This window comes from Oncorhynchus mykiss, chromosome 7 (assembly GCF_057628025.1).
Source record: "Oncorhynchus mykiss isolate SJ-2025 chromosome 7, ASM5762802v1, whole genome shotgun sequence".
Classification (NCBI taxonomy): Eukaryota; Metazoa; Chordata; class Actinopteri; order Salmoniformes; family Salmonidae; genus Oncorhynchus; species Oncorhynchus mykiss.
The window spans coordinates 19,834,650-19,859,529 of record NC_143028.1 but is presented as its reverse complement, the minus strand read 5'-3'; the positions used below and the strand labels follow the sequence as shown (position 1 = coordinate 19,859,529).

At 49.4% G+C, this 24,880-nt stretch overlaps 1 protein-coding gene across 1 annotated transcript in view; it reads left to right on the top strand.

Moving 5' to 3' along the window:
• The window catches only part of LOC110527560 (parathyroid hormone 2 receptor-like), a 55,842-nt gene extending 31,789 nt beyond the window's left edge, over positions 1 to 24,053 (top strand). Inside the window, exons 10-13 of the mRNA XM_036983048.2 lie at positions 13,705 to 13,799; positions 17,088 to 17,226; positions 22,593 to 22,634; positions 23,596 to 24,053. Coding sequence (XP_036838943.1) covers positions 13,705 to 13,799; positions 17,088 to 17,226; positions 22,593 to 22,634; positions 23,596 to 23,973 — 654 coding nt within the window. The 3' untranslated portion in view covers positions 23,974 to 24,053. The remainder of the gene's footprint in view (positions 1 to 13,704; positions 13,800 to 17,087; positions 17,227 to 22,592; positions 22,635 to 23,595) is intronic.
• Positions 24,054 to 24,880: the final 827 nt, after the last annotated feature.

The window sequence follows — 24,880 nt, the reverse complement described above, 5'->3', positions numbered from 1 at the left end:
CTGGTGTACAGCATACCTGTCCCTGCTCCCTAGTGGCTCCCTGGTGTACAGTATACCTGTCCCTGGTGTACAGCATACCTGTCCCTGCTCCCTAGTGACTCCCTGGTGTACAGTATACCTGTCCCTGCTCTCTAGTGGCTCCCTGGTATACAGTATACCTGTCCCTGCTCCCTAGTGGCTCCCTGGTGTACAGTATACCTGTCCCTGCTCTCTAGTGGCTCCCTGGTATACAGTATACCTGTCCCTGCTCCCTAGTGGCTCTCTGGTGTACAGTATACCTGTCCCTGCTCCCTGGTGGATCCCTGGTGTACAGTATACCTGTCCCTGCTCCCTAGTGGCTCCCTGGTATACAGCATACCTGCCCCTGCTCCCTAGTGACTCCCTGGTGTACAGTATACCTGCCCTTGCTCCCTAGTGGCTCCCTGGTGTACAGTATACCTGTCCCTGCTCCCTAGTGGCCTAGTGGCTCCCTGGTGTACAGTATACCTGTCCCTGCTCCCTAGTGGCTCCTTGGTTTACATCATACCTGGCCCTTCTCCCTAGTGGCTCCCTGATGTACAGTATACCTGTCCCTGCTCCCTAGTGGCTCCCTGGTATACAGCCTACCTGCCCCTGCTCCCCAGTGACTCCCTGGTGTACAGTATACCTGTCCCTGCTCCCTAGTGGCTCCTTGGTGTACATCATACCTGTCAATGCTCCCTAGTGGCTCCCTGATGTACAGTATACCTGTCCCTGCTCCCTAGTGGCTCCCTGGTGTACAGTATATCTGTCCCTGCTCCCTAGTGGCTCCCTGGTGTACAGTATACCTGTCCCTGGTGTACAGTATACCTGTCCCTGCTCCCTAGTGGCTCCCTGGTGTACAGTATACCTGTCCCTGCTCTCTAGTGGCTCCCTGGTATACAGTATACCTGTCCCTGCTCCCTAGTGGCTCCCTGGTGTACAGTATACATGTCCCTGCTCCCTAGTGGCTCCCTGGTGTACAGTATACCTGTCCCTGCTCCCTGGTGGCTCCCTGGTGTACAGTATACCTGTCCCTGCCCCCTAGTGTCTTCCTGGTGTACATCATACCTGTCCCTGCTCCCTAGTGGCTCCCTGGTGTACAGTATACCTGTCCCTGCTCCCAAGTGGCTCCCTGGTGTACATCATACCTGTCCCTGCTCCCTAGTGGCTCCCTGGTGTACAGTATACCTGTCCCTGCTCCCTAGTGGCTCCCTGGTGTACAGCATACCTGTCCCTGCTCCCTAGTGGCTCCCTGGTGTACAGTATACCTGTCCCTGGTGTACAGCATACCTGTACCTGCTCCCTAGTGACTCCCTGGTGTACAGCATACCTGTCCCTGCTCCCTAGTGGCTCCCTGGTGTACAGTATACCTGTCCCTGCTCTCTAGTGGCTCCCTGGTGTACAGTATACCTGTCCCTGCTCCCTAGTGACTCCCTGGTGTACAGCATACCTGTCCCTGCTCCCTAGTGGCCTAGTGGCTCCCTGGTGTACAGTATACCTGTCCCTGCTCCCTAGTGGCTCCTTGGTTTACATCATACCTGGCCCTTCTCCCTAGTGGCTCCCTGATGTACAGTATACCTGTCCCTGCTCCCTAGTGGCTCCCTGGTATACAGCCTACCTGCCCCTGCTCCCCAGTGGCTCCCTGGTATACAGCATACCTGCCCCTGCTCCCTAGTGACTCCCTGGTGTACAGTATACCTGTCCCTTCTCCCTAGTGGCTCCCTGATGTACAGTATACCTGTCCCTGCTCCCTAGTGACTCCCTGGTGTACAGTATACCTGCCCTTGCTCCCTAGTGGCTCCCTGGTGTACAGCATACCTGTCCCTGCTCCCTAGTGACTCCCTGGTGTACAGTATACCTGTCCCTGCTCTCTAGTGGCTCCCTGGTATACAGTATACCTGTCCCTGCTCCCTAGTGGCTCCCTGGTGTACAGTATACCTGTCCCTGCTCTCTAGTGGCTCCCTGGTATACAGTATACCTGTCCCTGCTCCCTGGTGGATCCCTGGTGTACAGTAGACCTGTCCCTGCTCTCTAGTGGCTCCCTGGTGTACAGTATACCTGTCCCTGCTCCCTAATGGCTCCCTGGTGTACAGTATACCTGTCCCTGCTCCCTAGTGGCTCCCTGGTGTACATCATACCTGTCCCTGCTCCCTACTGGCTCCCTGGTGTACAGTATACCTGTCCCTGCTCCCTAGTGACTCCCTGGTGTACAGTATACCTGTCCCTGCTCCCTAGTGGCTCCTTGGTGTACATCATACCTGTCCCTGCTCCCTAGTGGCTCCCTGGTGTACAGTATACCTGTCCCTGCTCCCTAGTGGCTCCCTGGTGTACAGTATACCTGTCCCTGGTGTACAGCATACCTGTCACTGCTCCCTAGTGACTCCCTGGTGTACAGTATACCTGTCCCTGCTCCCTAGTGGCTCCCTGGTGTACAGTATACCTGTCCCTGCTCCCTAGTGGCTTAGTGACTCCCTGGTGTACATCATACCTGTCCCTGCTCCCTAGTGACTCACTGGTGTACAGTATACCTGTCCCTGCTCCCTAGTGGCTCCCTGGTGTACATCATAATTGTCCCTGCTCCCTAGTGACTCCCTGGTGTACAGTATACCTGTCCCTGCTCCCTAGTGGCTCCTTGGTGTACACCATACCTGTCCCTGCTCCCTAGTGGCTCCCTGATGTACAGTATACCTGTCCCTGCTCCCTACTGGCTCCCTGGTGTACAGTAGACCTGTCCCTGCTCCCTAGTGGCTCCCTGGTGTACAGCATACCTGTCCCTGCTCCCTAGTGGCTCCCTGGTGTACAGTGTACCTGTCCCTGGTGTACAGCATACCTGTCCCTGCTCCCTAGTGACTCCCTGGTGTACAGTATACCTGTCCCTGCTCCCTAGTGGCTCCCTTGTGTACAGTATACCTGTCCCTGCTCTCTAGTGGCTCCCTGGTATACAGTATACCTGTCCCTGCTCCCTAGTGGCTCCCTGGTGTACAGTATACCTGTCCCTGCTCCTTAGTGGCTCCCTGGTGTACAGTATACATGTCCCTGCTCCCTGGTGGCTCCCTGGTGTACAGTATACCTGTCCCTGCTCCCTAGTGGCTTCCTGGTGTACATCATACCTGTCCCTGCTCCCTAGTGGCTCCCTGGTGTACAGTATACCTGTCCCTGCTCCCTAGTGGCTCCCTGGTGTACATCATACCTGTCCCTGCTCCCTAGTGGCTCCCTGGTGTAGAGTATACCTGTCCCTGCTCCCTAGTGGCTCCCTGGTGTACAGCATACCCGTCCCTGCTCCCTAGTGGCTCCCTGGTGTACAGTATACCTGTCCCTGGTGTACAGCATACCTGTACCTGCTCCCTAGTGACTCCCTGGTGTACAGTATACCTGTCCCTGCTCCCTAGTGGCCTAGTGGCTCCCTGGTGTACAGTATACCTGTCCCTGCTCCCTAGTGGCTTAGTGACTCCCTGGTGTACATCATACCTGTCCCTGCTCCCTAGTGACTCCCTGGTGTACAGTATACCTGTCCCTGCTCCCTAGTGGCTCCCTGGTGTACAGTATACCTGTCCCTGCTCCCTAGTGGCCTAGTGGCTCACTGGTGTACAGTATACCTGTCCCTGCTCCCTAGTGGCTTAGTGACTCCCTGGTGTACATCATACCTGTCCCTGCTCCCTAGTGACTCACTGGTGTACAGTATACCTGTCCCTGCTCCCTAGTGGCTCCCTGGTGTACATCATACCTGTCCCTGCTCCCTAGTGGCTCCCTGGTGTACAGTATACCTGTCCCTGCTCCCTAGTGGTTCCCTGGTATACAGCATACCTGCCCCTGCTCCCTAGTGACTCCCTGGTGTACAGTATACCTGTCCCTGCTCCCTAGTGGCTCCCTGGTGTACAGTATACCTGTCCCTGCTCCCTAGTGGCTCCCTGGTGTACAGCATACCTGTCCCTGCTCCCTAGTGGCTCCCTGGTGTACAGTATACCTGTCCCTGGTGTACAGCATACCTGTCCCTGCTCCCTAGTGACTCCCTGGTGTACAGTATACCTGTCCCTGCTCTCTAGTGGCTCCCTGGTATACAGTATACCTGTCCCTGCTCCCTAGTGGCTCCCTGGTGTACAGTATATCTGTCCCTGCTCTCTAGTGGCTCCCTGGTATACAGTATACCTGTCCCTGCTCCCTAGTGGCTCTCTGGTGTACAGTATACCTGTCCCTGCTCCCTGGTGGGTCCCTGGTGTACAGTATACCTGTCCCTGCTCCCTAGTGGCTCCCTGGTATACAGCATACCTGCCCCTGCTCCCTAGTGACTCCCTGGTGTACAGTATACCTGTCCCTTCTCCCTAGTGGCTCCCTGATGTACAGTATACCTGTCCCTGCTCCCTAGTGACTCCCTGGTGTACAGTATACCTGCCCTTGCTCCCTAGTGGCTCCCTGGTGTACAGTATACCTGTCCCTGCTCCCTAGTGGCCTAGTGGCTCCCTGGTGTACAGTATACCTGTCCCTGCTCCCTAGTGGCTCCTTGGTTTACATCATACCTGGCCCTTCTCCCTAGTGGCTCCCTGATGTACAGTATACCTGTCCCTGCTCCCTAGTGGCTCCCTGGTATACAGCCTACCTGCCCCTGCTCCCCAGTGACTCCCTGGTGTACAGTATACCTGTCCCTGCTCCCTAGTGGCTCCTTGGTGTACATCATACCTGTCAATGCTCCCTAGTGGCTCCCTGATGTACAGTATACCTGTCCCTGCTCCCTAGTGGCTCCCTGGTGTACAGTATACCTGTCCCTGCTCCCTAGTGGCTCCCTGGTGTACAGTATACCTGTCCCTGGTGTACAGTATACCTGTCCCTGCTCCCTAGTGGCTCCCTGGTGTACAGTATACCTGTCCCTGCTCTCTAGTGGCTCCCTGGTATACAGTATACATGTCCCTGCTCCCTAGTGGCTCCCTGGTGTACAGTATACATGTCCCTGCTCCCTAGTGGCTCCCTGGTGTACAGTATACCTGTCCCTGCTCCCTGGTGGCTCCCTGGTGTACAGTATACCTGTCCCTGCCCCCTAGTGTCTTCCTGGTGTACATCATACCTGTCCCTGCTCCCTAGTGGCTCCCTGGTGTACAGTATACCTGTCCCTGCTCCCAAGTGGCTCCCTGGTGTACATCATACCTGTCCCTGCTCCCTAGTGGCTCCCTGGTGTACAGTATACCTGTCCCTGCTCCCTAGTGGCTCCCTGGTGTACAGCATACCTGTCCCTGCTCCCTAGTGGCTCCCTGGTGTACAGTATACCTGTCCCTGGTGTACAGCATACCTGTACCTGCTCCCTAGTGACTCCCTGGTGTACAGTATACCTGTCCCTGCTCCCTAGTGACTCCCTGGTGTACAGCATACCTGTCCCTGCTCCCTAGTGGCTCCCTGGTGTACAGTATACCTGTCCCTGCTCTCTAGTGGCTCCCTGGTATACAGTATACCTGTCCCTGCTCCCTAGTGGCTCCCTGGTGTACAGTATACATGTCCCTGCTCCCTAGTGGCTCCCTGGTGTACAGTATACCTGTCCCTGCTCCCTGGTGGCTCCCTGGTGTACAGTATACCTGTCCCTGCTCCCTAGTGTCTTCCTGGTGTACATCATACCTGTCCCTGCTCTCTAGTGGCTCCCTGGTATACAGTATACCTGTCCCTGCTCCCTAGTGGCTCCCTGGTGTACAGTATACCTGTCTCTGCTCCTTAGTGGCTCCCTGGTGTACAGTATACATGTCCCTGCTCCCTGGTGGCTCCCTGGTGTACAGTATACCTGTCCCTGCTCCCTAGTGGCTTCCTGGTGTACATCATACCTGTCCCTGCTCCCTAGTGGCTCCCTGGTGTACAGTATACCTGTCCCTGCTCCCTAGTGGCTCCCTGGTGTACATCATACCTGTCCCTGCTCCCTAGTGGCTCCCTGGTGTAGAGTATACCTGTCCCTGCTCCCTAGTGGCTCCCTGGTGTACAGCATACCCGTCCCTGCTCCCTAGTGGCTCCCTGGTGTACAGTATACCTGTCCCTGGTGTACAGCATACCTGTACCTGCTCCCTAGTGACTCCCTGGTGTACAGTATACCTGTCCCTGCTCCCTAGTGGCCTAGTGGCTCCCTGGTGTACAGTATACCTGTCCCTGCTCCCTAGTGGCTTAGTGACTCCCTGGTGTACATCATACCTGTCCCTGCTCCCTAGTGACTCCCTGGTGTACAGTATACCTGTCCCTGCTCCCTAGTGGCTCCCTGGTGTACAGTATACCTGTCCCTGCTCCCTAGTGGCCTAGTGGCTCACTGGTGTACAGTATACCTGTCCCTGCTCCCTAGTGGCTTAGTGACTCCCTGGTGTACATCATACCTGTCCCTGCTCCCTAGTGACTCACTGGTGTACAGTATACCTGTCCCTGCTCCCTAGTGGCTCCCTGGTGTACATCATACCTGTCCCTGCTCCCTAGTGGCTCCCTGGTGTACAGTATACCTGTCCCTGCTCCCTAGTGGTTCCCTGGTATACAGCATACCTGCCCCTGCTCCCTAGTGACTCCCTGGTGTACAGTATACCTGTCCCTGCTCCCTAGTGGCTCCCTGGTGTACAGTATACCTGTCCCTGCTCCCTAGTGGCTCCCTGGTGTACAGCATACCTGTCCCTGCTCCCTAGTGGCTCCCTGGTGTACAGTATACCTGTCCCTGGTGTACAGCATACCTGTCCCTGCTCCCTAGTGACTCCCTGGTGTACAGTATACCTGTCCCTGCTCTCTAGTGGCTCCCTGGTATACAGTATACCTGTCCCTGCTCCCTAGTGGCTCCCTGGTGTACAGTATACCTGTCCCTGCTCTCTAGTGGCTCCCAGGTATACAGTATACCTGTCCCTGCTCCCTAGTGGCTCTCTGGTGTACAGTATACCTGTCCCTGCTCCCTGGTGGATCCCTGGTGTACAGTATACCTGTCCCTGCTCCCTAGTGGCTCCCTGGTATACAGCATACCTGCCCCTGCTCCCTAGTGACTCCCTGGTGTACAGTATACCTGTCCCTTCTCCCTAGTGGCTCCCTGATGTACAGTATACCTGTCCCTGCTCCCTAGTGACTCCCTGGTGTACAGTATACCTGCCCTTGCTCCCTAGTGGCTCCCTGGTGTACAGTATACCTGTCCCTGCTCCCTAGTGGCCTAGTGGCTCCCTGGTGTACAGTATACCTGTCCCTGCTCCCTAGTGGCTCCTTGGTTTACATCATACCTGGCCCTTCTCCCTAGTGGCTCCCTGATGTACAGTATACCTGTCCCTGCTCCCTAGTGGCTCCCTGGTATACAGCCTACCTGCCCCTGCTCCCCAGTGACTCCCTGGTGTACAGTATACCTGTCCCTGCTCCCTAGTGGCTCCTTGGTGTACATCATACCTGTCAATGCTCCCTAGTGGCTCCCTGATGTACAGTATACCTGTCCCTGCTCCCTAGTGGCTCCCTGGTGTACAGTATACCTGTCCCTGCTCCCTAGTGGCTCCCTGGTGTACAGTATACCTGTCCCTGGTGTACAGTATACCTGTCCCTGCTCCCTAGTGGCTCCCTGGTATACAGTATACCTGTCCCTGCTCCCTAGTGGCTCCCTGGTGTACAGTATACATGTCCCTGCTCCCTAGTGGCTCCCTGGTGTACAGTATACCTGTCCCTGCTCCCTGGTGGCTCCCTGGTGTACAGTATACCTGTCCCTGCCCCCTAGTGTCTTCCTGGTGTACATCATACCTGTCCCTGCTCCCTAGTGGCTCCCTGGTGTACAGTATACCTGTCCCTGCTCCCAAGTGGCTCCCTGGTGTACATCATACCTGTCCCTGCTCCCTAGTGGCTCCCTGGTGTACAGTATACCTGTCCCTGCTCCCTAGTGGCTCCCTGGTGTACAGCATACCTGTCCCTGCTCCCTAGTGGCTCCCTGGTGTACAGTATACCTGTCCCTGGTGTACAGCATACCTGTACCTGCTCCCTAGTGACTCCCTGGTGTACAGCATACCTGTCCCTGCTCCCTAGTGGCTCCCTGGTGTACAGTATACCTGTCCCTGCTCTCTAGTGGCTCCCTGGTGTACAGTATACCTGTCCCTGCTCCCTAGTGACTCCCTGGTGTACAGCATACCTGTCCCTGCTCCCTAGTGGCTCCCTGGTGTACAGTATACCTGTCCCTGCTCTCTAGTGGCTCCCTGGTATACAGTATACCTGTCCCTGCTCCCTAGTGGCTCCCTGGTGTACAGTATACATGTCCCTGCTCCCTAGTGGCTCCCTGGTGTACAGTATACCTGTCCCTGCTCCCTGGTGGCTCCCTGGTGTACAGTATACCTGTCCCTGCTCCCTAGTGTCTTCCTGGTGTACATCATACCTGTCCCTGCTCCCTAGTGGCTCCCTGGTGTACAGTATACCTGTCCCTGCTCCCAAGTGGCTCCCTGGTGTACATCATACCTGTCCCTGCTCCCTAGTGGCTCCCTGGTGTACAGCATACCTGTCCCTGCTCCCTAGTGGCTCCCTGGTGTACAGTATACCTGTCCCTGGTGTACAGCATACCTGTACCTGCTCCCTAGTGACTCCCTGGTGTACAGCATACCTGTCCCTGCTCCCTAGTGGCTCCCTGGTGTACAGTATACCTGTCCCTGCTCTCTAGTGGCTCCCTGGTGTACAGTATACCTGTCCCTGCTCCCTGGTGGCTCCCTGGTGTACAGTATACCTGTCCCTGCTCCCTAGTGGCTCCCTGGTATACAGCATACCTGCCCCTGCTCCCTAGTGACTCCCTGGTGTACAGTATACCTGTCCCTTCTCCCTAGTGGCTCCCTGATGTACAGTATACCTGTCCCTGCTCCCTAGTGACTCCCTGGTGTACAGTATACCTGCCCTTGCTCCCTAGTGGCTCCCTGGTGTACAGTATACCTGTCCCTGCTCCCTAGTGGCCTAGTGGCTCCCTGGTGTACAGTATACCTGTCCCTGCTCCCTAGTGGCTCCTTGGTTTACATCATACCTGGCTCTTCTCCCTAGTGGCTCCCTGATGTACAGTATACCTGTCCCTGCTCCCTAGTGGCTCCCTGGTATACAGCATACCTGCCCCTGCTCCCTAGTGACTCCCTGGTGTACAGTATACCTGTCCCTGCTCCCTAGTGGCTCCTTGGTGTACATCATACCTGTCAATGCTCCCTAGTGGCTCCCTGATGTACAGTATACCTGTCCCTGCTCCCTAGTGGCTCCCTGGTGTACACTATACCTGTCCCTGCTCCCTAGTGGCTCCCTGGTGTACAGTATACCTGTCCCTGGTGTACAGTATACCTGTCCCTGGTGTACAGTATACCTGTCCCTGCTCCCTAGTGGCTCCCTGGTGTACAGTATACCTGTCCCTGCTCTCTAGTGGCTCCCTGGTATACAGTATACCTGTCCCTGCTCCCTAGTGGCTCCCTGGTGTACAGTATACATGTCCCTGCTCCCTAGTGGCTCCCTGGTGTACAGTATACCTGTCCCTGCTCCCTGGTGGCTCCCTGGTGTACAGTATACCTGTCCCTGCTCCCTGGTGGCTCCCTGGTGTACAGTATACCTGTCCCTGCTCCCTAGTGTCTTCCTGGTGTACATCATACCTGTCCCTGCTCCCTAGTGGCTCCCTGGTGTACAGTATACCTGTCCCTGCTCCCAAGTGGCTCCCTGGTGTACATCATACCTGTCCCTGCTCCCTAGTGGCTCCCTGGTGTACAGTATACCTGTCCCTGGTGTACAGCATACCTGTACCTGCTCCCTAGTGACTCCCTGGTGTACAGCATACCTGTCCCTGCTCCCTAGTGGCTCCCTGGTGTACAGTATACCTGTCCCTGCTCTCTAGTGGCTCCCTGGTGTACAGTATACCTGTCCCTGCTCCCTAGTGGCCTAGTGGCTCCCTGGTGTACAGTATACCTGTCCCTGCTCCCTAGTGGCTTAGTGACTCACTGGTGTACATCATACCTGTCCCTGCTCCCTAGTGACTCACTGGTGTACAGTATACCTGTCCCTGCTCCCTAGTGGCTCCCTGGTGTACATCAAACCTGTCCCTGCTCCCTAGTGGCTCCCTGGTGTACAGTATACCTGTCCCTGCTCCCTAGTGGCTCCCTGGTATACATCATACCTGCCCCTGCTCCCTAGTGACTCCCTGGTGTACAGTATACCTGTCCCTGCTCCCTAGTGGCTCCTTGGTGTACATCATACCTGTCCCTTCTCCCTAGTGGCTCCCTGATGTACAGTATACCTGTCCCTGCTCCCTAGTGGCTCCCTGGTATACAGCATACCTGCCCCTGCTCCCTAGTGACTCCCTGGTGTACAGTATACCTTTCCCTGCTCCCTAGTGGCTCCCTGGTGTACAGTATATCTGTCCCTGCTCCCTAGTGGCTCCCTGGTGTACAGCATACCTGTCCCTGCTCCCTAGTGGCTCCCTGGTGTACAGTATACCTGTCCCTGCTCCCTAGTGGCTCCCTGGTGTACAGTATACCTGTCCCTGCTCTCTAGTGGCTCCCTGGTATACAGTATACCTGTCCCTGCTCCCTAGTGGCTCTCTGGTGTACAGTATACCTGTCCCTGCTCCCTGGTGGCTCCCTGGTGTACAGTATACCTGTCCCTGCTCCCTAGTGGCTCCCTGGTATACAGCATACCTGCCCCTGCTCCCTAGTGACTCCCTGGTGTACAGTATACCTGTCCCTTCTCCCTAGTGGCTCCCTGATGTACAGTATACCTGTCCCTGCTCCCTAGTGACTCCCTGGTGTACAGTATACCTGCCCTTGCTCCCTAGTGGCTCCCTGGTGTACAGTATACCTGTCCCTGCTCCCTAGTGGCCTAGTGGCTCCCTGGTGTACAGTATACCTGTCCCTGCTCCCTAGTGGCTCCTTGGTTTACATCATACCTGGCCCTTCTCCCTAGTGGCTCCCTGATGTACAGTATACCTGTCCCTGCTCCCTAGTGGCTCCCTGATGTACAGTATACCTGTCCCTGCTCCCTAGTGGCTCCCTGGTGTACAGTATACCTGTCCCTGCTCCCTAGTGGCTCCCTGGTGTACAGTATACCTGTCCCTGGTGTACAGTATACCTGTCCCTGGTGTACAGTATACCTGTCCCTGCTCCCTAGTGGCTCCCTGGTGTACAGTATACCTGTCCCTGCTCTCTAGTGGCTCCCTGGTATACAGTATACCTGTCCCTGCTCCCTAGTGGCTCCCTGGTGTACAGTATACATGTCCCTGCTCCCTAGTGGCTCCCTGGTGTACAGTATACCTGTCCCTGCTCCCTGGTGGCTCCCTGGTGTACAGTATACCTGTCCCTGCTCCCTAGTGTCTTCCTGGTGTACATCATACCTGTCCCTGCTCCCTAGTGGCTCCCTGGTGTACAGTATACCTGTCCCTGCTCCCTAGTGGCTCCCTGGTGTACATCATACCTGTCCCTGCTCCCTAGTGGCTCCCTGGTGTACAGTATACCTGTCCCTGCTCCCTAGTGGCTCCCTGGTGTACAGCATACCTGTCCCTGCTCCCTAGTGGCTCCCTGGTGTACAGTATACCTGTCCCTGGTGTACAGCATACCTGTACCTGCTCCCTAGTGACTCCCTTGGTGTACAGCATACCTGTCCCTGCTCCCTAGTGGCTCCCTGGTGTACAGTATACCTGTCCCTGCTCTCTCGTGGCTCCCTGGTGTACAGTATACCTGTCCCTGCTCCCTAGTGGCTTAGTGGCTCCCTGGTGTACAGTATACCTGTCCCTGCTCCCTAGTGGCTTAGTGACTCACTGGTGTACATCATACCTGTCCCTGCTCCCTAGTGACTCACTGGTGTACAGTATACCTGTCCCTGCTCCCTAGTGGCTCCCTGGTGTACATCATACCTGTCCCTGCTCCCTAGTGGCTCCCTGGTGTACAGTATACCTGTCCCTGGTGTACAGCATACCTGTCCCTGCTCCCTAGTGGCTTAGTGACTCCCTGGTGTACAGTATACCTGTCCCTGCTCCCTAGTGAACTAGGGACTCCCTGGTGTACAGTATACCTGTCCCTGCTCCCTAGTGGACTAGGGACTCCTTGGTGTACAGTATACCTGTCCCTGCTCCCTAGTGGACTAGGGACTCCCTGGTGCTCTTACTCGGCCACCAACACTCTGACTGACACCACTCGCTCAGTCTCGGCAGAGATAAATACATTTGCATCCCTTTCAATACTATTGCTCTTAACCGGCCGCATGACCAAGGACATAGGTTATTCTAATGAAATCAAAGTGGACTACAGGTTACAGCCCTGTCTTTCAATTCAAATGTAATCTCATCCAAACCTTTGATACAAGTTCAATTATATCATGGTAGAAATGTCATGATTAGAGATAATGGTGAGGGAGCAAATTTGACATGCTGTGTATCGATGCCCAGAATCTTGTTTCTTTATTGAGTGCAAAATGACAAAGTGTTGGAGTGGGGATTGAAACCTGGTATCCGGTGGGGAGAGGAATATGTGTCACTGCCGGGTGCAAGACCACCGGCACTGCAGTTACTCTTTCTCTCCAGACTCCAGAGAGTGAGAATGTCAAAGCAGTCAGTCAGACCTATGAAGTGATGTGCTGATAGTGCCTTTCCTTCTAGTATTATTAGTGGATTTAGTTCAATAGGAGGAGTTTCAGAGGACAGACTGACTGTCGGACATCTACTCCTCAGGGACCCAGTGCAGATCCAGACAGTCAGACTGTGTGGACCAGAGTGAATCAGAGTGCTAAGCCTTCAGTTGTCTCTGTCATATTTCATCTGTGAGGAAATGCTGCCAAAGAGAATATATTTGATTCCCCAATAGGGTTGTAAAATTCTGGTAATTTTCCCAATATTCCCTGGTATTCCCAAAAACCTGGTTGGAGGTTTCTGGTTTTCCCACTTATTACATCCTGATTCGGGAATAATCCAACCAGGATTTCTAGAAAACCTGGGAATTTTGGGAAAATAATCGGAATTTTGCAACTCTATTTCCCAACCTATTAAGTGACAATGCAATAAGTGAAATTGTAATAGGTTCACATTGATTTCATGTTATTTGATGCCGGCATGTGTCAGTTCTGGCCCATTACAATACATTTGGACCATAGGAACATTGATGCAATGAGACAATCTGACCATGTCACTTACAGAACGATAGCCCTACTACAATGAGACAATCTGACCATTTCACCCACAGAACGGTAGCCCTACTACAATGAGACAATCTGACCATGTCACCAACAGAACAGTAGCCCTACTACAATGAGACAATCTGACCATGTCACCAACAGAACGGTATAACTACTACAATGAGACAATCTGACCATGTCACCCACAGAACGGTAGCCCCACTACAATGAGACAATCTGACCATGTCACCCACAGAACGGTAGCCCTACTACAATGAGACAATCTGACCATGTCACCAACAGAACGGTAGCCCTACTACAATGAGACAATCTGACCATGTCACCCACAGAACGGTAGCCCTACTACAATGAGACAATCTGACCATGTCACCCACAGAACGGTAGCCCCACTACAATGAGACAATCTGACCATGTCACCCACAGAACGGTAGCCCCACTACAATGAGACAATCTGACCATGTCACCCACAGAACGGTAGCCCTACTACAATGAGACAATCTGACCATGTCACCCACAGAACGGTAGCCCTACTACAATGAGACAATCTGACCATGTCAGCCACAGAACGGTAGCCCCGCTACAATGAGCAGTGAATCATGCTTGCTTTGTTTTGATTTTCAGCTCAACTTTATTTTGTTTGTGAATATTGTGCGAGTGCTGGCCACAAAAATCAGAGAGACAAATGCTGGGAGATATGACACTCGGAAGCAATGCAGGTAGGGTTGATGTCTCATTAGTGCCTTGTTGCTTTAGTCAATCTCATTTATGTGATTTTGATTGAAAAAAACATTAGATATTGTAAAGACCACTTTTCAGTAAATGTGCCTTTTATAATGAACATCTTATTCCAAATGTGCCTTTGAGTTGAATCATTTTATTTTCTATTCATGATCCATGTGTTTGTGTTTACAAACCGTTCACGTCATTTACTGAGGCTGAGGATACAGGCTGTGTTATGAATTTAAAGCAGGTTCATCTGTGTCCGAAACCCTGATGAAGGCAGCTAAGCTGTTGAAATGTTGGGATTTATTAAATGTATTGCGTCGTAGCCATGGGAGAATGCATATTTTATTTTCTAATATGTGTATTGGAAAAGATGAATTAAACATGACTCCCATAATGCATTACGGTCAGGCAAAAAAACATATTTTTACGCCAATATGCAGTCTGAGCCAGGTGTTTGGTGTGTTTGATACCATTCCATTGACTCCGTTCCAGCCATTATTATGAGACGTCCTCCCCTCAGCAGCCTCCACTGGTCTATTAAACCCAGTTGTGGGCGGCGGGTAGCCTAGCGGTTAAGAGCGTTGGGCCAGGATCCCTATAGGGCTGCCTGAGTCTTTGTTTAATTCCCACTCCTGTCTGGGGTAATGTGTTGGTTGGCAGGTCTGTGCCAAGGCTTGAAGGCTGAGGGGGTAACCCTCCTGTCAGTCATTAGTAAACAGACACGACATCAGATCCAGGTTGTCTCTTGAGCCCGCTCCATTCCCACAGGTGTAGATAGGATTGTCACTGATAAGGCTATGGTCAAAAGTAGTGCACAATATAGGGAATAGGGTGCCATTTGGGATGTAGACTGTTTTCCTCTTGCTCTCTCCCTCGCTCTACTTCACCTAACTCTTTCTCTAGCTGTGATTTATTAAAAATAAATAAATGTAACTGCTGAGTGTCTTTGAACAATTTAGATGCAAAGGTTGGCTCGATATTCATGTTAACGTGTGGATTGAATGAGTGATGGTACAGAGCAGCATAGGCAAGATACAGTAGATGGTATCGAGTACAGTATGTACAAATGAGATGAGTATGTAAACAAAGTGGCATAGTTTAAAGTGGCTAGTGATACATGTATTACATAAGGATACAGTCGATGATATAGAGTACAGTATATACGTATGCATATGAGATGAATAATGTAGGGTAAGTAACATTATATAAGGTAGCATTGTTTAAAGTGGCTAGTGATATATTTACATCATTTCCCATCAATTCCCATTATTAAAGTGGCTGGAGTTGAGTCAGTGTCAGTGTGTTGGCAGCAGCCACTCAGTGTTAGTGGTGGCTGTTTAACAGTCTGATGGCCTTGAGATAGAAGCTGTTTTTCAGTCTCTCGGTCCCAGCTTTGATGCACCTGTACTGACCTCGCCTTCTGGATGATAGCGGGGTGAACAGGCAGTGGCTCGGGTGGTTGATGTCCTTGATGATCTTTATGGCCTTCCTGTGACATCGGGTGGTGTAGGTGTCCTGGAGGGCAGGTAGTTTGCCCCCGGTGATGTGTTGTGCAGACCTCACTACCCTCTGGAGAGCCTTACGGTTGAGGGCGGTGCAGTTGCCATACCAGGCGGTGATACAGCCCGCCAGGATGCTCTCGATTGTGCATCTGTAGAAGTTTGTGAGTGCTTTTGGTGACAAGCCGAATTTCTTCAGCCTCCTGAGGTTGAAGAGGCGCTGCTGCGCCTTCTTCACGATGCTGTCTGTGTGAGTGGACCAATTCAGTTTGTCTGTGATGTGTATGCCGAGGAACTTAAAACTTGCTACCCTCTCCACTACTGTTCCATCGATGTGGATAGGGGGGTGTTCCCTCTGCTGTTTCCTGAAGTCCACAATCATCTCCTTAGTTTTGTTGACGTTGAGTGTGAGGTTATTTTCCTGACTGACCAAGGGAGCAGTGCTTGACTCGGGCCTGAGCTCACCGGAGCGGAGTACTGGCACCTCAAATGTTCTACTGCTTGAGCTCCTCTTCCTCTTATAGAATATTACCTCAAACTTGATGCGGAACACCTGTACCTAAATGTAAACAATACCGGCACCCAAAATGAGTACCGGCATATATTTCAGTCCCAAGCACTGCAAGGGACTGTCAGATAAAGATGGCTGGCAAGAAGTTCAATTATTTTAGCTCGATGCCAGCTGCATGTGGTTTAGCTTGACCCATGTCTTTTCCATCCTGTCCCTCTCAAACCCCATCACCACCACATGTACTTTTCCAGACGCACATTGCATGCACTTTTCTAGACACACATCGCATGCACTTTTCTAGACACACATCGCATGCACTTTTCTAGACACACATCGCATGCACTTTTCCAGTCGCATGCACTTTTCCCGACACCTAGCGTATGCACTTTTCCAGACACCTAGCGTATGCACTTTTCCAGACACCTAGCGTATGCACTTTTCCAGACACCTAGCGCATGCATTTTACCAGATACCTAACGCATGCATTTTACCAGACACCTAACGCATGCATTTTACCAGACACCTAACACATGCATTTTACCAGATACCTAACGCATGCATTTTACCAGATACCTAACACATGCACTTTACCAGATACCTAACGCATGCATTTTACCAGATACCTAACACATGCATTTTACCAGATACCTAACGCATGCATTTTACCAGATACCTAACACATGCACTTTACCAGACACCTAACGCATGCATTTTACCAGACACCTAATGCATGCATTTTACCAGACACCTATCGCATGCATTTTACCAGACACCTAACGCATGCATTTTACCAGAGACCTAACGCATGCATTTTACCAGACACCTATCGCATGCATTTTACCAGACACCTAACGCATGCATTTTACCAGATACCTAACACATGCATTTTACCAGATACCTAACGCATGCACTTTTCCAGACACGTAAACTCATGCACTTTACCAGACACGTATCATGGACAGTAGGCTTTCTCATACAGCCTAATGCAGGGGTGTCAAACTCAATCCCTTGTACTTGATTGATCAATCAATAATTTATTGATCAATCATTCATTGATCATTGATTAGGAACTCCCCTCAGCCAGTTGTATAGATCTTAAATGGACACAATTCAAATGGAAATAACATAAATCAGCAGACACAGCCCTCCAGAGATTGATTTTGCCACCCCTGGCCTAATGTTTTGTATTGTATTAGATTTTTGTCTGATGCTGCACAACGGATTCCCTCAATAGAGGATTATACAGTGTTCTACTGTCCCTTTCACAGGAAACTGGCTAAGTCCACTCTAGTGCTGGTGCTGGTGTTCGGGGTCCACTACATAGTGTTTGTGGGCATGCCACACTCGTTCAAAGGGGTCGGATGGGAGGTCCGAATGTACTGTGAGCTCTTTTTCAACTCTTTCCAGGTGCTCGCATTCACCCCAATTGGGGATCCTGCTTTGTATTGCATGTAAAATACACATTTACATAAGTATTCAGATCCTTTGCTATGAGACTCGAAATTGAGCTCAGGTGCATCTTATTGATCATCCTTAAGATGTTTCTAAAACTAGATTGGAGTCCACCTGTGGTAAGTTCAATTGATTGGACATGATTTGGAAAGGCACATCTGTCTATATTGGCTCCCACAGTTGACTGTGCATGTCAGAGCAAAAACCAAGCCATGAGGTTGAAGGAATTGTTCGTAGAGCTACGAGAGAGGATTGTGTCAAGGCACAGATCCGGGGAAGGGTACCAAAAAATGTCTGCAGCATTGAAGGTCCCCAAGAACACAGTGGCCTCCATCATTCTTAAATGGATGAAGTTTGGAACCACCAAGACGCTTCCTAGAGCTGGGCCCCCGGCCAAATTGAGCAATCACTGGGAGAAGGGCCTTGGTCAGGGAGGTGACCAAGAACCAAATGGTCACTCTGACATACTCCAACCAGAAGCCATGGATTACAGGCAACATCCGCACTGAGCGAAAGGGTAGGTAGAGCTGTCACTTTCAAGGAGCGGGACTCTAACCCTGAAGCTTATAAGAAATCCCGCTATTCCCTCTGACGAAACATCAAACATGCAAAGCGTTGTCATGACGTTGGCCTGATGGGGGAGGTATATGACCCTCTTTCCCCTTTTTCCTCTCTCTACTCTACCGATGTGACTATTGAAAATCACTTTGTTAACATGGAGAGTCTGGTAACATCAAAAGGTGGGAAACTGAACCATATTTCGGTAATCCAACCATTTGAAAATATGCGTTGGTACTTAATGAATATGATGTCAGATCATTTGGCGTCTGAGACATTATTACTGATGATAGGATGACATGAACTGTATATTGGAAAGTCTACACATTCTAGTTATCAGATTCATATGGAATTGTTGTGCAATTTAAATGTTTAAATATGAAACTATTTGTTAAAATATGAAATGTAATTTTAGCCCCTAAATGAGAGAAATGGTTTTCATGAGGGAACTATGTTCAACTCAGTGGCCCCGCCCATGTGAACAGACACTGGTTGTAAACTATGAAACACTGCCCTCTCTCCCAACCCTATATAAGCCCCTTTACGAAAATGTTACTTCCTGTTCCAAGGACGTTAGGGCGATGGTCCTACGTTAAATGGGATCAGATAATAACTTAACAAAATTAGCATCGAATTTCAAAGTGAAGATGACGGTCAACATGCGGAAAGGATGAATTTCGACTATACCAGCCAGAATATAACATGAGCTTAAAAGTATGGCAACTTGGTATGAACTTTGAACTCTTATTCACTCCAGAAGTGATACCTCCTAGCAGTCGCTGTAAACGTGGGCTAGGAAAGGACGGACGACGTATCTGTCTAACACACACAACGATACTACAACGTATCCAGTTTACCACCAGAGACATGCTGGACCAACCCGCCTTCTATCGTCAACCAATCTACCGAAGTGCTGCTCAGAGTAAATATTTATTGCATTCTCCTTTTTCAAATGGGCGGTTATTTAGAATGCATAAGATACTGTATTTACGATAGCATAGCTGCCTACAGCCCGATAGACACAAAACCTTTTTGCTCCTCAGTCTTCCTGCTCTTTCACTCAAACCCCCTTTCTTTGTGTAACCAGCTGTCATATCTGTTCCGTCCGCTAGGGCCGTTTTCCTTTATGACATAATTTGTAATCAATGTATGATCCATTCTGTGTAGATGTAATTCTGTGTGATTATTTAGGTATTTAATAAATAAATAATTAAACCAAATTTTGTATTGCTGATTGTTAGCCAGGGTTCGTGAAGATAACCAAGAATTTACAACTTTCAGATGAGACTGAATAAGGCGAGGATTAAATATGACTGCTACTGATGTAAAAGGTTACTAGGTCTTTAAGAGTTTATTCGGAAGATAAAAGCTCTATAAACATTATTTTGTGGTGCCCCCGACTTTCTAGTTAATTACATTTACAGAGAAATTATTTTTTAGAATAGCATGTCATATCACTTAATCAGGCAAAGCCAAAGACACAGCATCAATACAGGACCAAGATTGAATCGTACTACACCGGCTCCGATGCTCATCGGATGTGGCAGGGTTTGCAAACTATTACAGACTACAAAGGGAAGCACAGCCACGAGCTGTCCAGTGATACAAGCATACCAGACGAGCTAAATTACTTCTATGCTCGCTTCAAGGCAAGTAACACTGAAACATGCATGAGAGCATCAGCTGTTCCGGGCGACTGTGTGATCACGTTCTCCGTAGTCGATGTGAGTAAGACCTTTAAACAGGTCAATATTCACAAGGCAGCAGGGCCAGAAGGATTACCAGGATGTGTACTCCGAGCATGCACTGACAAACTGGCAAGTGTCTTCACTGACATTTTCAACCTGTCCCTGACCTGAGTCTATAATACCAACATTTTTCAAGCAGACCTCCATAGTCCCTTCTGCCCAAGAACACTCAGGTAACCTGCCCAAATGACTACTGACCCGTAGCGCTCACGTCTGTAGCCATGAAGTGCTTTGAAAGGCTGGCTCATATCAACACCATTATCCCAGGAACCCTAGACCTACTCCAAATTGCATACCGCCCAAACAGATCCACAGATTGCACTCCACACTGCCCTTTCCCACCTGGACAAAAGGAACACCTATGTGAGAATGCTATTCATTGACAACAGCTCAGCGTTCAACACCATAGTGCCCTCAAAGCTCATCACTATGCTAAGGACAATGGGACTAAACACCTCCCTCTGCAACTGAATCCTGGACTTCCTGTCGGGCCGCCCCCAGGTGGTAAAGGTAGGTAACAACACATCTGCCACACTGATCCTCAATACAGGGGATCAGTGTGGCAGATACAGTCCCCTCCTGTACTCCCTGTTCACCCATGACTGCATGGCCAAGCACGACTCCAACATCATCATTAAGTTTGCTGACGACACACCGACAACGATGAGACAGCCTATAGGGAGGAGGTCATAGACCTGGCAGTGTGATGCCAGGATAACAACCTCTCCCTCAGCATGATCAAGACAAAGGAGATGATTGTGGACTACAGGTAAAGGAGGACCAAGCACGCCCCCATTCTCACCGTCAGGCAAGTTTGAGAGCCTAAAAAGTTCCTTGGTGTCCAAATACACCAAGACAGTCGTGAAGAGGGCACGACAAAGCCTATTCCCCCCAGGAGACTTAAAAGATTTGCCATGGGTCCTCAGATCCTCAAAGTTGCCGCTACACCATCGAGAGCATTCTAACGGGTTGCATCACTGCCTGATATGGCAACTGCTAAAAATTGTCAGACTCCAGCCACCCTAGTCATAGACTGTTCTCTCTGCTACCGCATGGCAAGCGGTATCGGAGCGCAAAGTCTAGGTCCAAAAGGCTTCTCAACAGCTTCTACCCCAAAGCCATAAGACTCATGAACAGCTAATCAAATGGCTACCCAGACTATTTGCATTGCCCCCCCCCCCCCCCCCCCCCCCCCTTTTACACTGCTGCTACTCTCGGTTTATTATCTATGCATAGTCACTGTAACTACCTACATGTACATATTACCTCAATTACCTCAACTAACCGGTGCCACATTGACTCTGTGCTGGTACTCCCAGTACATAGCCTCGGTATTGTTATTTTACTGCTGCTCTTTTAATTACTTGTTACGTTTATATTTTTTACTTAACACTTTTCTTTACTGCATTGTTGTTTAAGAGCTCGTAAGTAAGCATTTCACTGTAAGGTCTACTACACCTGTTGTATTCAGCATTTCACTGTAAGGTCTACTACACCTGTTGTATTCGGCGCATGTGACTCGTGCTGTGGACATTTTTCAGGGTCAGGGACTGGGACACTAGTCAGGATCGAGGGAAAGATGAACGCAGGAGTGACTTCGGGACAAGTCTCTGAATGTTCTTGAGTGGCCCTGCCAGAGCCTGGATTTAAACCCGATCAAACATAGCTCTGCAGCGACGCTCCCCATCCAACTTGACAGAGCTTGAGGATTTGCAGATTAGAATGGGAGAAACTCCCCAAATACAGGTTTGCCAAGCTTGCAGCATCATACCCAAGATGACTCGAGGCTGTAATAACTGCAAAAGGTGCTTCAACAAAGTACTGAGTAAAGGGTCTGAATACTTATGCAAATGTGATATTTATTTAATTTTAAATGTTATACGTTTGCTAAAATGTCTAAACCTGTTTTTGCTTTGTCATTATGTATGTGTGTAGCTTGATGGCGGGAAAAAAAGCAATGTAATAAATTTTAGAATACGGCAGTAACTTAAATTCAAGAGGTCTGAACACTCCGAATGCACTGTATTGCCCATTGCTAATAGCTTTAAAACTGTAGGAAGCAATAGTGCTGAGCAATTAGTGCTTTTTGAGGTCGAATCGGTTAAATTATTTTTTTAAATACTTTTATGAATGCTGAATACTATCGATCAAGTATTTTCAGGTAGAGATACCTCACGAAGCAACTGCTCCATCCCTCTTGATTGTGCATTCTTCTCTCTTCTCTTGGTCTCTGGACAAGTAGGCGCACAATGGATTATGGTCATTGTAGTTAATTACCACTTTTTCTGCTCTAAATTATGTTGAATATTGGCCTGTTGTAAACTACAACTCCCTACTACATTGCACAATTCGGGCTTGATCTGATTTATCTCTATTCGAGAAACTACAGTGAGAAAATGCGCATTGAGCTCACAGAAAAAAAACAGAATGAAATCAAATTCAAATAATTTAACTAATTAGTCAATTATTAGTTTTTTTTAAATAACAGACATTTCAGTTAATCGCTCAGCACTTGAAAGCAATATTGATACGATTTTAAATGTGAGAATTTGAGCATTATAGCTTAAAGGGACATTCCACCTTCACTTCTTTCAGATGTTTTCTGACCTCTAATGTCGTCTTATGTCAAGACGAAAACACATCTCTTGACATGTGCAAATCCAGCTATGAATAAATGAATGAAAGGATGAGCACCAGATAAAACCAGGAATGTAAATGGTGCTCATCTTTTCCATTCATTTGGGATTGAGGTGTATAGCTGGATATGCACAACACAACTGATGTCGTGGGACATGCTTTTATCTTAACATTACACTACTTTTGAAAAAAAAAAAAAAAATCCATTGTGTGTTTTTCTTTAAGAGCTCTCTTTCCTGAGACCATCATGTCGATATTATTCTCCGAAGGTCATGGACACCTCTCATTTGTAGAGAATGTCACATCGTTTATACTGTCAGCGGGAATTTGAGCTTTCAACACATGCCTCTGACCTTAGTCGCTTTCATCTCTTCGTAGGGTTTCTTTGTGTCCATTATCTACTGCTACTGCAATGGAGAGGTGAGTACTGTTCACCAGACCCGGCCAGAAGGTCTTCTCCGCTCTAGAGCTGCTGCTTTTTAAGAATCTGTCATGCTGGACTCTCTAATTGAACCAAAGTCACGTGCTCATTTGTTGCCCATTTCTAAGTGTTCTAGGAACTAACCATAATGAGAGGGGGGGGGGGGATGTTATTAGAACTAATGGAACTTATTGATGTCATTTATTAGAACAATAGAACATTCATACTGTGCGTATGCATTGTACCCATCAGTGATACTTCAAACCCTGTTTGTGGGTATTGTAAGTAAGTAAGTAGGCTACCAGAAAATACCCATTGTTACTACCGCCTTACTTGCTGGTCAATACCAGGTAAATACCACTGTAAAAAACGTAGCTACTGTAAAATAAAGTGCTACTTTTCCCCCAATAATTTCCACATTTATTAGTCCCATATACAATATTTAGAGAGTTTGGTCATTTAGAACGTAATGTTCCGAGAGCACCCCTACTCTCATCCATGTTCGTTGCTAAGTGATAATTGACGCTTCTGGGTTGGGCTGTTTATTTCTGAAAGCTTTTAAAACCTTTGAAAAAGCCCAGTGAAAGTGAATAGGACATTTGTGGGCACCACAACACAATAGGAACTTTGGCATTGGCAATAATATGTATTCAAGTCTCTTGTGTTGTGTTGTCATCAAATTTCATTGTGAATGTCAGTCGGTCAAAACAACATTTGAATTCACTACTCTGTTTTTCTTGTTTGTGGCGAGTCATTTAATTGAGAATGGTCGGAGGCGCTCTTGTATTGTTACATCAACAAAGGTTTCGCGATAAAGGTGCTAACATTGCGTCCATTCTAAAAGTTGTCTGAACTACTGTAGGCTACCATACAAAATCCTGACCCATATCATGACCCACACAATACCACGACCCATACTATACTATAACCTGACCCACACAATCCTCTTGTTCTCTTCAGGTCCAGGCAGAGATCAAGAAGACCTGGACCCGCTGGAACCTGGAGTTCGACGGGAAGGGACCGGCGGCATGTGCCAACTACCGGTACGGCCTCAACCAGACCACTACCAGTCAGCCCCAGCCGCTGGCCGTGATCTCGGGCACCTCCTCTCTCTTCTCCAGCCACGTGTACCGCAGCAGCCAAGCCAGGCACAGCGTCAGCACCCACACCACCTTGCCCGGCTACGTGTTCAGCAACTCTGAGGTGGAAAGCCTGCCCCCATCCATCCTAGAGGAGCAAGACGAGAGAGCCAAGCAGGTGGACGACATCTCCCTCCGAGAGTCCTTACCTGTGGTGAATACCACCAGCATAGGAGAGGACTTGGAGGAGACACTGTAGAGAGAGAGTAGAGGGAAAGTGGGAATGTACAGCTGACAACAATTGTGTTTTTTATATTTTTTTGAATGACAGGACAGAGGGAAGGTAGAGCGGGAGATACACAGGAATTAGGGCCACAAACAGAAAGTGGCTGAGACTGAACTCAAGACTCGAATTTGCATCGTCAAGGGAATAAGTGGTTCGGAGTTGGCAGCCTTAACACTAGACCACTAGACCAGACTCCAATATCTTTGATGTTTTGGGGATACTGTATATCACCATATCCTTGTCTTACGCCAGCTAGCGCTTAAGAATTGCAGTTTTTTTTGTTTTTTTTCATGGACTGTTATTTGTCACTTCTGTGACAAGTCAGGTCTGTGGCTAAATATGGACTGGTGCTGCAGCTACAGACGAGTTTGTGTCTGTCATTCGTAATGCTGAAGACAATTACAGTGCCTTCAGAAAGTATTCACACCCAATTACCTGTTCCACATTTTGTTGTATTACAACCTGAATTTCAAATGGATTCAATTTAGATTGTGTCACTGATCTACACACAATACCCCATAATGTCAGTGGAATTATGTTTTTAGACATTTTTACAAATTAATACAAATGAAAAAGCTGAAATGTCTTGAGTCAATAAGTATTCAACCCCTTTGTTATGGCAAGCCTAAACAAGTTCAGGAGTAAAATAACAAGTTCCATGACTATCCCATTTCTGTACCTCACAAATTCAATTATCTGTACGGTCCCTCAGTTGAGCAGTGAATTTCAAGCACAGGTTCAACAACAAGGACAAGGTAGGTTTTCCAATGCCTCGCAAAGAAGGGCACTGATGGGTAGAAGAAAAAAAGCAGACACTAAATATCCCTTTGAGCATGGTGATGTTATTCATTACACTTTGGATGGTGTATCAATACTCCCA